General features: G+C 39.9%; 1 protein-coding gene across 1 annotated transcript in view; it reads right to left on the minus strand.

Annotated features, from left to right (window-relative positions):
- Nucleotides 1–5,739: 5,739 nt before the first annotated feature.
- HSD17B4 (hydroxysteroid 17-beta dehydrogenase 4) overlaps nucleotides 5,740–16,182 on the minus strand; it is a 75,256-nt gene continuing 64,813 nt past the window's right edge. Inside the window, exons 23-24 of the mRNA XM_080679901.1 lie at nucleotides 9,644–9,771; nucleotides 5,740–6,424 (exon numbers count right to left, since the gene is read on the minus strand). Coding sequence (XP_080536027.1) covers nucleotides 6,335–6,424; nucleotides 9,644–9,771 — 218 coding nt within the window. The 3' untranslated portion in view covers nucleotides 5,740–6,334. The remainder of the gene's footprint in view (nucleotides 6,425–9,643; nucleotides 9,772–16,182) is intronic.

Below are 16,182 nucleotides of genomic sequence, written 5' to 3' on the forward strand. Positions count from 1 at the left end.
ATTTGAAAACCAAGCTCATAGATACAAAGGACAGATTGATGACTGCCAGAGGTGGGGGTGGAGAGTGGAGGGTGCGAGAAATGGATAACCTTTTTATTTTAGGTTAAAAGTTCGAATAAAAAATTTCTAAATGCAATTTAAGTCAAACTTCAGAGAACATGAATATCTACTAATGAATTTCTTTAAATAACAGCACTTTTAAGAAGAAACAATAAAATTAGATTCACTCATCCAATGTAATAAGCTGCTTGAAGTTAGCTATTTTCCTTATTCACATCTAAATCTTCAATGCCCCATATACAGTAGGAGTTCAGTAAATACTTAACTGACTATCCATTGGTGGTCTTGAAAATTATTATTTTGGAATCAATGTGGTTATATGTAACAAAAGCCATATTTCTGGAACAGCTCCCATATTAAGCTGAAAGGTGAAGAGTAAGGGGAAATGACATTTGTTCCAATCTGTCCTAACTCATCTCCACAGGCCAAAAAAAAAAAAAATGAGTAATCTTAACCAGGCAGAGGAAAAATAAGAGAGGCCTATTTTTATAGGGGATAGTTGGCCAGAAGGTAGTGGTACCAAACACCACTCTAATTTCCCAATCTGAAATCTAAGGTAAAATACTCTCACTGTCCAGGTGCCCTCCACTGGGAAATGGGCAAAGGTAGTGGCTCACTTTGGACTGAGGCTTCAGTTGATTATTCAAAAAGGCCAAAGATTCAAATCATTTTAATGCATGGAGTTACCCACCTTATGATATGTCCTGTGGTGTGCCCATTCCCAATCAGAAGCAGGGCCCGCTCCTCCGGTCCATCATTACACACCTGGTAGCTAGCGTGCACACTTCTAATTTACTCCTACAACCACCTCTTTTGAATCACAGACCTAAGTCTTATTGCTTCCATTGCTTTTCTTGGTTGGTGATACAAATTCAGTAACACTAGGAACCAAAGCACTGTGAGTCCGCATGCATTGACTTACAGAGGCTGTCACTTTTGTTTTCTGTGTCAGAGCTCACCATTCCTAGAGATACCCACGCTTGCTCTCTTTTCCTCACCTCCCCAAGTGAGATGATAAGCACAGAGGGGACTTGGAGGCTGTAAAGGATGTCATGAAGCTCCCCTTACATTTTCACCCAGTAATTCCACTTCCTAACAGTTTTAATGTGAGGAAACCATTCAGAAGACATGAAATGTCTACAACAGTATTGTAGAGGGTGGTGGTTCATGAACGTTGATGGGGATGAAAAGGTGATACCTGAGTTGCTGGTTTGCAAAGGAGTGGATGTTGGGACCATGGTCTAGTACACATCACCTCCACAGAATGCATGTGTGGGCTGGGAGGAGCAGGGCCAGGGATGTGCTATGCAGTGGGAGAGAGCCTCTCATATTCCCATAATTCAGGTGAGTTCATACTTTCATAATTATTCAAAGCAAACAAAAATGACACTTTAAAGTTTTGTTTTCTAAACCAGAGCTCTCAACACCTATATCCTGGTCCTACCTTGCAGGCCAAATCCAGCCCTGGCCTGTTTTTGTACAGGTTTTTTATATTTGTAAAAATCTATTTAAAAAATAAATATGCAACAGAGACCATATGTGGACTGCAAAGCCTAAAATATCTGCTATCTGGCCCTTTATAGAAAATGGTTGTTGAGCCCTGATTTAATCAGTCATTATTCTTTACTGATGGAACTTCAGGATACTAAAGAATAGAGAGCTATTCGACCTCCCTTCACAGGATTCTCACTCGAAGTAATACGTTTCAGTCTGGGTTTTCTGGCTGAATTTTCTGTCTTCTTCCACGCTGCCTTCAAAAACTTCCCCAGCCACGGCTCCCAGCAACATGCAGCTCTTTCTACTTCTCTATTTTTTTTATACTTGTCACCTGTGAACTCAAGTTATTCAGCCAAGCTTCTTAAAATTGGGCTCTGAGTGAGGCTATAAACACTCTGTGCCTCAACATTTTCCACCTCGGGTTTATCTTTATTTTTTAAGCTAAGTTAAACCCTGACATCTAGATGTTACCTACCAGGTAACTTCAGCAGATACAGTTCATACACATAAACCTAGATTCATTTTTATCTTAGGCTTGCAATTTTTCTCTTTTGCCTACCTATAAGTTTTTAAATATGTTCTTTTTTTTCCTCTCCCCTCTTAATAGCTTAGTCCACACTGACCTAATAAAATCTTCTGCTCTTCAGAAAAATCACTTTCTATCACTCTCAGCTTTTGAGGCTTCTCAACTTCAGAATTTCAGTGGATTGGATTATCATTTAGTTTTGCTGCAATATTTGCTAAAGAACAAAATTAATGGTAGGGTAATAGTATTGTTAAATGGATTGTCTCTCATATCTATTTCTCTCCAATATAAAAATCAGCTTTCTCAGGTTATTTGCTTTAAAATACAGATCAAAAGTTCTGTGAGAAGTCAGAGGTTTTCCTACCAGTGTTGGTAAAAAACAGCTGTGCACAGTGGCACACTGGGAGGCTTAAGGAGACAGGGCTGTTTACCAGGCGATGAGGTAAAAAGCAGTTTAGGAGAGCGAATGAGCCTTTGGGGCAGATATTTCTGCCTTGGATCCCTCGTACCCTAAATTCCCTGATATCACACCTGATTCTCTCTTTGCCCATGTAGTTTGGGTGCGGCTGATCCTATCAGTGCAAAAAAGAATTAAGGTGGCAGGTCTGAGACTGCTGTCCTTAGAAAGGTTTGCGTGCAAGGTTGGCCCTTGGCTGGCACGTGGGAACTTAGATTTCAGGAAGGTTCCCATCATGCCCTCACTGAGAATAGGGGGAACCTGTGCCCAATCTGTACAAACAATGTGGCTTACATTAAATACCTGCTTTCCTTCTAGGAGTCTAGAATTTTGGTGGATGCTCTGGAGAAGCCTATGTGGCCAAGCTCCCAGTTAAAGCCTTGGACGCTGAGTCTTAGTAGACGTGTCATACCTACTGCCACAGTTCGATGCTGGGGAAGTAAGCAGGTCCTCTGTAACTCCATGGGGAGAGAACTCTCAAAGCCTCTACCTGATCTCCTCTGGACTTTCACCCCATGACGCCTTTTCCCTTTTCTGATTTTAGTTTGTGTTGTTTAACTTAATAAATTATAGTCTCGAGTATGACTACATGCTGAGTCCTCTGAGTCCTCCCAGCAAACCACTCAAACTGGAGGAAGTCTTGTGGCTCCCCAACACTTCATCCTTAGCTACATACAATGGTCAATCAGTACATCCAACATCTCTGGCTACAGTGATGGGCTCAGGTATTGGCTTTTAACCCATCACAGCCAGTGAAACCAGGTGAGAACTTCACTGGGCTTCTGAGAGAACCCAGCGCTCTCCTTCTGCAGGTTGACTTGGGATGGGACTGTGACGCTGTACCTGGTGGCTGCCTTCTTGTAACCACAAGAGGAATAACCTGGAGCTTCCAGGAGTACCACGTGGAGCTGGCGGATAGAGCAGGCAGAGATGGCAAAGAATTGTGCCTAGGTAAAGATAACACTTAATTGCTTGGTCCAGCCCCTTCAAAGCCAGCCCTACCCTTCAGTTATGTGCATAAATTCTGTTACGCCTATTTGAACTGGTTTTATTACTTCCAACTGAAAGAATACCAACTGATGCAACCGTCAACCATATTAAGAGGCTGACAGTAAGAAGACCACAGATTTCTCAGTGGAGAACCCACATGTTCAGAAGGTCCCTCTGATGGGTGGTGAGGGTGGGCAGTAAAAGACTAGAAAGCTATTAAAATGAGCTGTCACATATAAGGGCACACTTGGGTAGTGGTATCAGAGAATAAAATCTGTAAATATTCAGGAAGTAGAAAAGACAAAAGCTGGTGATGGATTAAATATGGGGTATGAGGAAGAGAGAAGTAAAAAATGACTGATTTCTTCATTTAGGCAAAAGGTGATGCTTTTAACTAAGACAAAAACAGAAAAAGACACAGACTTAGGGTAAAGAGGAAGATCACATTTACTTTGGACATTTGTCTGCAGTAACTGTGACAGCAGTCTAGTAATGATTTGAAACTGTGGATGGAACTGTGGAATTATGGAAAGATCAAAGCTAAAGATACAGATTGGGAGTTACAAGCACTTAGGTAATGGCTGAAGATATGAGTAGATTGAATGATCCAGGAAGAACATGTCTCCTGAAAAGAGGAGGCTGAAACCTTGATCAAAAATCATGAAAAAATAGGTAGACAGGGAAAATTACAAGAGACAAGAGAGATTAACTCACAAGCTCGTTAAGAAGTTAATATATTTCTCATTAGAAGATAGAAGGGAAGTAACAAATTAAGGAGGATGGTGCATTCAGTAATATTAACTATTATAGAAAGGTTAAGGAGCAGGAGAACCAATAACAAAGCTGCTGCTAAATCTAGATACCAGTGTCTCTCTGACCTTTAAAGATTAACAGAGAGGTTAGTACGATAATTAAAACATCACTTTCTTGCCCTGCCAATGTGCTCAGTGGTTAGTGTTGACCCACTCACTGAAAGGTTGCAGGTTTGATCCTTAGCCCTGGGTTGGGGTGCGTGCGGGAGGCAACCAATCAGTATGTCTCTCTCACATCTCTCTCTCTCTCTCTCTCTCTCTCTCTCTCTCTCTCTCTCTCTCTCTCTCTCTCTCTCTCTCTCCTCCCCCGCACCTTCCTCCCTCTCTTCCACTCTCTCTAAAAATCAATGGAAAAATATTCTTATGTGAGGATTAGCAACAACAAAACAAATCACTTTCTTAACATGTCTTAAGCATCTAAGGTCTAGATTCAACACATTCATTAATGTGTGGTGGCATCTGACTAATTTTAATTCTATTTAGAAGGACATTAAGCTTTTCCAAGCTCAACAGGGATAATAACTATTATAGAAGACCACCATTAAAATACTGCCATTGTTTTTTTAAATTTAGTTGGCATAACAATGGATCACTATGAATTAAATTTTAAGACACCATACAAAGTTCAAAAGACTAAGGCATAATTGCCAAATATGTAACTTTTCTTCTATGCCTTCTATATATTGTGCTCATTCATTAAATCAACAATAATACATTGAGGTCCTGTAGTATGTTCCAGCACTGTGCTAAACACTAAAATTCTAAATTTCTGAGACCTTCTCTCTTGATCCTTGAACCCTGATTCCCTCAGTCTTATTCCCTGAAGCAAAGTACTGTGCTGAGGGCTTCCAGAAGCCCTATTCAGGACTGAAAACATATCCCCTCAGCTGCAGGGAAGATAATCAACTGACTATAAGCACACTCCAAGGTCTGCTGCTTTGCCCAAGGTCTGCTGCTTTGCCCAAGGTCATGGCCCCTCCACAGGGCAGGTTATAACCAATGACTAGTTAGCTCAGGATGAGTCTGAAGGCCATCCCCGCTTCTGAGCTCCTTAAAGTATCTGCTGAAGGCATGTGGTACAAGCACCATAGTGTAACTTCTCCCTCTGCCTAGCCCTGCTTCCTGTTTACCCCCACCACCTTCTCTATGCGCTGATCCAAAGCACACTTCTAAATAAACTTCCTGCCCCTAAATCTCCATCTCAGTCCGCTCCCTGGAGAACTCACTCACCCACACATACCCTGCTCAGCTGTGCTCCATGACTGAAATGTACCCTCTCCCTGGCCTGAGCACCCACGCACTTTCTCATTACCTCTGCAGCCACACCATCAGAGAGCATTTTCTCAGCATCCATCATCTGAGCTAAAGGTTGGGGAAATAATGATATGACAGTACTTGCTAGTGAATATCTTACAATTTAAGTTTAACAATTAAGCAAGAAAGCTATATATTTGGTAGACTTACAAGCATTAGATGAAAGTAAAGACTTTCCAGATAAAGGAGGAGAGGAAGAAAGAAAACTATTTGAGAACACAAAACACCTTTCTCTTGCCTTAAAGCAGAATACTATCTACTATAGCAAAGTATGAAAAGTGAGTACATGTATGAAAATTCATGTTAAAACCAGGGTTTCAATAAATTACAGAACAGAAAGTAACAAAAAGTGCAAAAGGCATCAATGTGGCCTTTACTCATTTAATTTCAACGTATAAAGCTATTAACAATTCTAAGGATACTAGACTTTAATGAAAATTTTTTATTATGAAGATAAGATCTAGGAAGGATAATTATGTGCTATTTTACAGTCCCTTGTAAAAATAATGATAACATGAAAAATTAGTAGAAAATGAAAATCTGAAAAGTTATCTGAAATCTGAAAATGTTAAGCAATTTCTTCTGCATCTTAGTTTTGATCACTTTTGCTGAATCAGTTTTGTGTACTAGGGGTGAAGAGAGTTTTCTTCTGCTTTTGTTAACAGTGGAGCATGTCCTTCAGAGCTTGGCATAGTCTTTAAAAATCATCTGAAGCTTCTGGCTCAGCATGATGTTCCCTCTGGCCTTCAGTCTGCCACTGAAGAATGCCTGGAAAGAAGAGGGAAAAGCGTACCAAACTTTACCACGTTACATTTTATTTGTATTTTTAAAAGATCACTGTTAAAAAAAAAAAAAAAAGGTCATTGTTGAGGCTGAATACAATTGAGTTAACTCTTGGCAACAAAGGCAACTTTTATCTAGCAATGATAGTTTAATGATTATAGTCTTAGACAGCTAAGAAAAAAATAGACTCCTGTGTATTTTAGAAAACCACAGACTAATTTATTTGAACTGACAGATCTGGGAGTTCTGCTTCAAACTATGCTTCTAGCTTTAATCTATGCTCTTAAACATGAATTTGGGAATATGTAAATAAAAAAGGCTTTATTGTGTTCCTAACAATTAAAATATTAAATTCAGAACTTTTGAAAGCAGATTAAAAATATGTATTGCGTCTTCATGAACTAGAAAGCCACATAATGATAAAAGAAGGTAGATAACAAAGTAGTGAGTAGATCCTGGCCTCTAGCATTAGAATGACTGGGTTAAAATCTAGGCTCTGCCACTTACTAGAAAGCTGAGCTTGGGCAGATTCCATAACCTCTCTGAGCTCCAGCCTCCTCGTCTATATGGGCAGGAAAGCAGTACCTAAATCATGCAGCCTTGCTGTGTGAGTTAAATGAAATAGTGTGCAAAGTGCCTAGCTGAGTGTTTGACATGTGTGAAGAGCACAGCAAGCTCATTATTATCAAGCGAAAGGCCTCCGCTACCATGGATGTGAAACCTGGGGATAGAGGGCCAACTGTGTATTTATAATGATGATAAATAGCATTGAGGTTGGAGAGAAGGTAATAGAACCAAATGAGTTTAGAAAACCCCTGATATTAATTAGCATTTCTCTAAGGATTATCATTAAGAATAAAAAATACCTAGGTTTTCATCAAGTTTTTGCTTCTGCTTTTATTTTTTACACAATTCCATTCAGTATGGCATTAACTTAGATATATGGAATAACATAAAGCACTACCATTTCCTAAGCAGCTGCCCAGTATCATTCACTGAATAATCAATTTTCCCCCAAAGGTCTGTTATTCCTAGCAATTATATAAATGTTTCCTTAATCCTACATTAAATCTTTATATACAGACATCTCAAGTATAATATATCTAAAAAAGAACTCTTAATTACCTATTCTCTCCCCCAAAGGCAATTTCCACTCAGCAGATGCTGTCATTCCACAGCTCAGTGGCTTCCATTCACACGTAAGATCTGAACTCCTTACCAAGCTCTATAGAGTCCTGTGTGATCCAGCTCTGGCCTATTCTCCCATCTCACATCCTCCCACTCTCCCCACTGCTCATTTACTATCACTGGCCTCCTCACAGTTACATACACTTAATACGTAATCCTACTCCTGCCTCAAGCCTCAAGCCTCTGCACTGGTTGTTTCCTTAACCTGACAGCTCAGCCCTCACTTTGTTTAGGCTGTTTTGGACAACCTTATCTAAAATAGTTCCTCTATCCTGTCACACTCTAATCTAGAGTCTGTGGGCCAATACTACTCTGCTGCCTGTTTTGTAAGTAAAGTTACACTGGAACACAGCCACATCCATTTGTTCACATATGATCTATGGCTATGTTAATGCTACAATGGCAGAACTGAGTGGGTAAAACAGAGACAATCTGGCCTGCAAAGCCTAAAATATTTACAATGGGACCCTATACAGAAAGTTTGCCAACCATCACCCTAATCCATTACCCTGACTTAATTTTCTTCATACCTGAAATTACATTTCTTTTCTACTCACCTCTAGAACTAAGCTCCGCACATTTGGGGCACTATCTTATCTAGCCACCCCTAGAACCCGAATATGAGTAGGTACTAAATAAATTCCTGGGAAGGAATAACCTGAGAACTCATTCAGTACCAAGTACTTACTAAGCTCTTCAAATATACTATTGGATTTAGTTATCATCACAACGCTTTGGGATTATAATCATTCATTTTATCAATAAAAAAATTGAAGTTTAGAGAGTAAGTGGCAGGGCTAAGATTTAAACTCAGATATATTGATGACAAAGAACATATACTTTACTGTACTACCTGACAATTCTTTTCAAATTATTTTACAATTCTTTTTCAATTAGTCTTTCTATCCAGAAAAAACGAACATTTTCCATTTATTCAAATTGCTCTGTTCCTTGTAAGGTTCTATAGTTTTTTTTAAATAAGCACTGCACTTTTCTTATTAGTGTGGTCATTCGTGTTTTTTAGTTTAGGTTGTAATTATAAACTAATTTTTAAAAATTATATCTTTTAGCTGGTTTTGCTATGTGAAAACTATTTTAAATAGTTATTGTGCATTTAACCACTTCTTTGAACTCCTCTATTCTAAGAACCAACTAGTTGATTCTCTTGAGATTTCTAGCTACATAATCATGATTTGAAAATAACAAATTTTTCTATTCTACTCCATTCTAACTGCTACATCAGTTACTTTAATTTTGTGTGTTTGTAGATTGGGCCAAAAGTTTCAAAACAATACTAACTCATCATAGTCAGAAATGGCACTCTTGTCTTAATCATAGTTTCCCACTATAATGTCTGACTCTAAATGTTTCACTTTCAATAAGACACTAGTGCCCGGCCAGTGTGGCTCAGTGGTTGAGCATTGGCCCATGAACCAGGAGGTCATGGTTCAATTCCCAGTCAGGGCACATGCCTGGGTTGCAGGCTTGGTTCCCAGTAGAGGGTGTGCAGGAGGCAGCCAATCAATGATTCTATCTCACAGATGTTTCTATCTCTCTCTCCTTCTCCCTTCCTTTCTTTAAAATCAATAAAAATATATATTAAAAAAATAAGACACTAGCTGTTATACTCTATCCTTCTATTTCCAATTTTCAATGATGATTAAGACAAATTCTTAATCATATATCAGGAATGAATGTCTAATTTTATGAAATATCTAATATCATAGGGTTTTTCACCTTTGAATTAATGACCTAATATAATACAAAGTGTAGATGTGGGTTTTATATTGTTGATATGCTAAAGAATTCCACCAAAAGTTCAGTTTTAAAATGTGTCAGTTGAAACTCTACCAGAAAAATTCATGATCTGTCAACTTAGATATTGGTATCAACTGTGTCTTCTTCAGAGTTCTATGACTCTGCCTTATAAATCAGAATTTGGAAGTCAGCTAAAAACTGCAATTGTCAAACAGAACGCAATGACAAAGAGAAAAAGGAACATTTTACGAATATTACCTTTTGAGGGTCAAGCTTGCCCAGGACTACACCAATGAAATCATCATCTGACAGTGTGATTGTTACATCAGCAGAGCCTTTTGCCGGGCCTTGATACACTTTTCCAGTACCATTTTTTAGGTCAACAGCTGGGGAAAATAGTAAAAAAAACATTGTGAGTCATATTTTCTTCACAATATAGAGTAAAATAAACCAACTAAAATACAGACATTTTTACAGTTTCCAAGTTAATGTGCTGCCTATTTATTCTAAATTAGATGTCACTTGCCATTTGGAAAAAAATGTTTTTAATCCTTTATTTTTTGAGGTGGCCTTTTTATAAAGAAGTTCTCCAAAAAGTCAAAACAGCATTTTTCCTCAGTGAAGAGGTTTACACAACAGAAACATTTTAATGCGGAATAATATAACGAAATTAAGTTGGTGAAGTTTATATGGTTACAGCCTTTAGGTTCAAATACTCAACAAAGGAGGAACCTGAATTTTAAAAGAGTTGAATGTTGGGGGAAGGGAATACATACTATAATCTTCTTTCAAATACCTGAATTCATCAAAATAGTCAACATAAATTTTTTAAAAATATTCTAATTAGTTTTGTTTTGATTTTATAAAATATTTATTGCCTTAATTATTGTGAGTAAACATTAAAATTTACTCCTTTTCCATTAACTGTTTTTGACAGAAGAATTAAGTGCCCCAGGCTGGGTAACTAGAAAAACTATTAAACCTTTACCTTCATTGCTCCCTGTATCACATGTATAGAGCTTCATGCCATAGTTCCACTTGAGAAAGTTTTAATTATCATATATATGAGCAACCTGATTCTACTCCAGCTTCAGCCTCCTGAGGTGATTTCTCTTGCTACAGTGAAGGAGCTGCAGTCACATCACTCTCCCTAAGGTGTATAGGGCAGTCCCAATTTAGGGTCAAGGAAAAGCTACACATACGTAAGAAAAACCCACAGTGCTTAACTACATTCTGCTTAGCCAAGCCTTGCTCCAAAGAGAAAATCAAATCACTCTAACTTTCCACAAAAGAGAATGCTACCAACTAAACTAAAAATATAATTTGATAATAATGGTTACCTTGGGGAGGGGAAAGAGCTAAGGGAAGGGAACCTCTCTGCTTTGTATACTTCATTCACTCACTTCATTGCTTCTACTGTGGGTGTCAGACAATAGGCAAGGTACTACAAGTGAGGCATGAAAAGCATAGACTGTTCTTATTGAAACTTACATATTATGAATGTGTTTTCATGTATTATTTGTACTATAGTGAAAAGGAAAGAGGAAAAGAGGGAAGAAGACAGAAAGGGAGGAGGGGGAATGAAGAAGGGAGAAAGGAAGGCCTCTAAAGGGAAGCAAACCTCTAGCATTCAAGGACAACATTCATGGTTTAATTCTTCACTAATATTTCTAAGGCCCACTGTACATACTAGTCTTGCTCAGGAATAAAACTGCACCACACTCATCTCACTACTAACGAGTGGTAGCAAGCCTCTTAGCTAATGAAGGTTCTTAGCTGTCTGCCTGCCCTCTCACTCACCTGGTTTTACGTGCTACTTCACAGCCATGACCCTTGTAAAGCAATAAAACTGTCTTCGGTGGAAATCTAGAAACTAATATCCTATCTAATAAAAGAGTAATATGCAAATTGACCATCACTCCAACACACAAGATGGCTGCCCCCATGTGGTCAAAGATGACTGCCCCCCCATGTGGACACAAGATAGCTGCCACAAGATGGCCAGCAGGGGAGGGCAGTTGGGAGGGACCAGGCCTGCAAGGGAGGGCAGTTGTGGGCGATCAAGCCTGCAGGGGAGGGCAGTTAGGGGTGATCAGGCCGGCAGAGGAGGGAAGTTGGGGGCGACCGGGCCTGCAGGGAATGGCAGTTGGGGGGGACCCAGGCCTGCAGGGGAGAGCAGTTGGGGAGACCAGACCTGCAGGGGAGGGCAGTTAGGGGTGACCAGGCCTGCAGGGGAAAGCAGGGGAGGGCAGTTAGGGGCAATCATGCTGGCAGGGGAGTGGTTAGGGCAGGGGTGGGCAAACTTTTTGACTCGAGGGCCACAATGGGTTCTTAAACTGGACCGGAGGGCCAGAACAAAAGCATGGATGTAGTGTTTGTGTGAACTAATATAAATTCAAAGTAAAAGAGCGGAGGGGAGAGCAAGAGAACCCTCCGCTCTTTCAGCTCCACGGGCCGGATAGAACAGCTGAACGGGCTGGATCTGACCCACAGGCCGTAGTTTGCCCACGGCTGGGTTAGGGGGTGATCAGGCTGGCAGGCAGAAGCGTTTAGGGGCAATCAGGCAGGCAAGCAGGCAAGCGGTTGGGAGCCAGCAGTCCTGGATTGTGAGAGGGATGTCCGACTGCCCTTTTAGGCCCGATCCTACCGGGATCGGGCCTAAAAGGGCAGTCGGACATCCCTCGAGGGGTCCCAGATTGGAGAGAGTGCAGGCTGGGCTGAGGGACACACACCCCTGTGCACGAATTTCGTGCACTGGACCTCTAGTTGATAAAATAAAAGAGCACTAAGATGGGGAAAGTTCTTAGCAAGATACACAAAGTTGAGGTAAAGGAGTGAAACTTTCAGTTCTGCAGTGGCTCAGGTCACAGTCTACAACTTGCCTCTTGGGGAGAATCATCATCTACCACCATCACTTTGAGTTTACAGACACCTGTAAGGTCAGAGCTAATCTTAAATTAAAATGAAGTAACAGATTGTATGTATTTTATTTTAGTTGTACAATTTATTTTAAAAGCTTTACAAAATGACTTTAGCTTTGTATTTATATAGTCATTATGGCTCTAAAAGAGTCCATAAAAAGTTCAGTTATACATTACAGCATATAACGGGGGAGGGAGAGGTGTTAGATGAGCACACGGCATTTGGAAACTTGGAGATCTTCGAAGGCCTTAGGATATGGACCTTACAAATCACAAAGGGATACCCTGGGAGAATGAAGTTGTTTTGTGGATACCTTCTCCCCTTAAGATTATAAATTCTTTGCTGAAACAAGAACATCTAGTCTTTATACCCCCTTATGCTTCCTTGAATAGAAAGTACTTAGTAACTATTTGTTAAATGGCTGATTAAAAAGCACCTGGAGGAAGCATCTCTATAAAAATAATGACAACAAACAAAAACTTAGGATAAAAGTAAAGATTTTTTTAAATCACACTAAGAAGGACACAACACTTTTGTGCTATTCCTGCCAAAAGTTAATAAATTCTAATAATCATGAAGAAACATCAAATAAATATAAACTGAGGAACATTCTACAACATAAGTGGCCTCTACTCTTCAAATATGTCAATGTCCTAGAAAATAAAAACAGACTGAGGAAATTCGTCCAGGTTAACGGAGACTAAAGAGACCTGACACCTAAATGCAATATATGATCCGACATTGGACGCGAGCAGTTCTTACTTTTCCTTTCTTCATTTCTATTTTGTTATTGTTATTACTATTGTTATTCCTTTGCTATAAAGGACATTACTGAGGAAATTTGTGAAATATTAATAAGGTCTGTAGATTAAATAATACTGTATCAATGTTAATTGCCTGATATTGATAATTATTCTATGCATACATATAAGAAAACATTCTTAGGAGATGCTACCACATTATTCAGGGATAAAGAGACATTGCGTCTGCAAGTTACTTTCAAATGCTTCAAAAAAACAATAATATGTATGATAAATAAGAAAATGGAATAAAATGTTAATGTGAAGAAACTGGGTGAAGGACAGATATTCATTCTCTGTACTATTCCTGCAATTTTTCTGTAAGCCTGTAATATTTCAAAATAAAAAAAAACTATAAAAAGATATTATTAAAATGAATAACACACACAGAAAAATGAAAAGCCATAATAGTTTTAAGTAATCTGTGTTTAAATGCACGTGGGCAAACAGTAAGGGGCTGTGATGGTAAGAGGGGAAGCAGCCACTGTTGCTAAGGGAAAGAATAACCTGAAGCAGACACCTCTCAAACAAGTTGGTCCCCATCCCAGACTGGACAGCATCTTCTTTCCAAAGATCATCTTTCAAATCTTGTCTATAAATACATGAGATGCTCATTTGGATCCCAACCCTAAATATGAGACCAACACCCTTTTAAGATTTCATTTATATCCATGCTGAGAAACCCTACAGGTGTTTCTGCTTTGACCACTACAACATGAGCAGCAACCCAAGAGCTAACGGTATCCTCAAGCATGAATGTATTCTGATCTTAAAAGAATGGCAGTTGCCCAAACTGTACATATTCTACCACATTCTGGCAAATTTCCAAGATCCAAAACAGATGACTTCTAACATGCAAAATAAAACACCTTTAACATCCATTCATTGTTACACAGTGCATAATGGATGCCTGGATTTAGGCCAAATAGGTAGACTTAGCACTACACCATTAGTTACAGTACACATTTTTAAAAAGCCAACTCACTTTATTACTCAGCTAACATTATTTAAGCAATAATGCATAGTATTTCTATAATCTTGCTATATAAATGTATAATCCAATTATGTTCCTATAATGGAAAAGATTACAAATATGTAAAAGGAAACCAAATTTTCTTTAGGAGAAAAACAGCCAAATTGCTCAATGCCAACCAGTTTAAACCTATCATCCTAAGAAACACAAATATATTTTTTACTCAGTTACAGTGTATCATTATTACATGAAAATAAATCTGTCTTTATCAAAAGTTTCAGTTTTGTAACTACTTTACAGCTATTAGATATAATCAAACAATAAACAAATCTTATTTGGGAACACAGGGCAACATTCATGTCTAGAGTTATAACAAATTGTATATTTAAAAATTGTTGGTCAAATTCTAAGATGCTTGCTTTATTTAGAGAAAAATGGAAATACTGGAGCCATCCTATCTAATAAGAGAGTAATCTGATAGAAAAGTAATATGCAAATTGACCATTACTCCAACACACAAAATGGTTGGCCCCATATAGTCAAAGATGGCCGCCCCCATGTGGACACAAGATGGCCACCACAAGATGGCTGGCAGAAGAGGGCAGTTGGAGGTGACCAGGCCTGAAGGGGAGGACAGTTGGGGGGACCAGGCCTGCAGGGGAGGGCAGTTAGGGGTGACCAGGCTGGCAGAGGAGGGCAGTTGGGGGCGACCAGGCCTGCAGGGGAGGGCAGTTGGGGGGGACCAGGCCTGCAGGGGAGGGCAGTTGGGGGGGACCAGGCCTACAGAGGAGGGCAGTTGGGGGGACCAGGCCTGCCAGGGAGGGCAGTTGGGGGCGACCAGGCTAGCAGGGGAGGGCAGTTGGGGGCAACTAGGCCTGCAGGGGAGGACAGTTAGGGGCAACCAGGCTGGCAGGGGAGGGCAGTTAGGTGTGACCAGGCCAACAGGGGAGGGCAGTTAGGGGCAATAGGGCCAGGAGGGGAGCAGTTAGGCATCAATCAGGCTGGCAGGGGAGTGGTTAGGGGGTGATCAGGCTGGCAGGCAGAAGCAGTTAGAGGCAATCAGGCAGGCAGGCAGGCAAGTGGTTGGGAGCCAGCAGTCCTGGATTGTGAGAGGGATGTCCGACTGCCCATTTAGGCCCGATCCCAGATTCGAGAGGGTGCAGGCTGGGCTGAGGGACACATTCCCCCCTCCCTCCATGCACGAATTTCATGCACCGGGCCTCTAGTTATTCTATAAACCATGAGCAGCAAATAACCTTGCAGGATCAACAAAGACTTCCTTCTATTCCCTCCTGTGTGCCACAAAGCAGAGTAGCAAAGCTAATGCTCTGAGTTCCAACCATGAACATGGTTTCCAGTTCTGATTCCAGTTGTGAATAGTTCCCACAACCTAGGCCAGATCTCAGGCTGCTACAATTTGGGTACCACAGCTTTCCATCTTTTCTCATAAACTGCTCTCTCATGTTTCACCTTCTAGTAACACAATCAAAATCCTCAGTCATGCAGCTCAGCACTTATGCATTAGCTATCTCTTTCTCATTCCTCTTGTTTTTCTGGCATTATTAGTAGCCCAGTCAGTCAATTCTATCTCAGCAATATATCCACACAGGCCCTTTCCTCTCCATTATTGCCATCACCTTAATAGAGGTTTTCCTTCCTTTTTATCTGCAGTGTTTCCTTAACTCCAGTATTTTAAACTTTCCTGGTTTCTGTAGACCAAAAAACACATCTGTCTTTTCACATTTGTAATCCACAACCTAGCAGAGAACTTGGCACATAGTAAATACTCAAATATTTGTTGAATGAACCAATCCTCCCGTCTGTGAAAGCCAACAGCACCTTCCCATGTCTCTGATCACTTCTGTTCTACCAGAATAATTTGTATATATGAATAGGTCCCAATTCCCTATTTAAACTCCTTTGGGCCAGATGTATTGAGAATTCAGAATTTTTCAGATTTTAGGAAGAAAATATGGTTCTTAAAACATGTATTACATATTATGTAAGACCTCCAACACTATAAACAAATATGTGGTTTCTATATTTGACTAACCAGATGAGATAAGGACAATCAGCTGCATCGTTAAGTTCTAGTCAGGTGC

Source organism: Plecotus auritus, assembly GCF_963455305.1.
Source record: "Plecotus auritus genome assembly, chromosome: 7".
In the NCBI taxonomy this organism is placed as follows: domain Eukaryota; kingdom Metazoa; phylum Chordata; class Mammalia; order Chiroptera; family Vespertilionidae; genus Plecotus; species Plecotus auritus.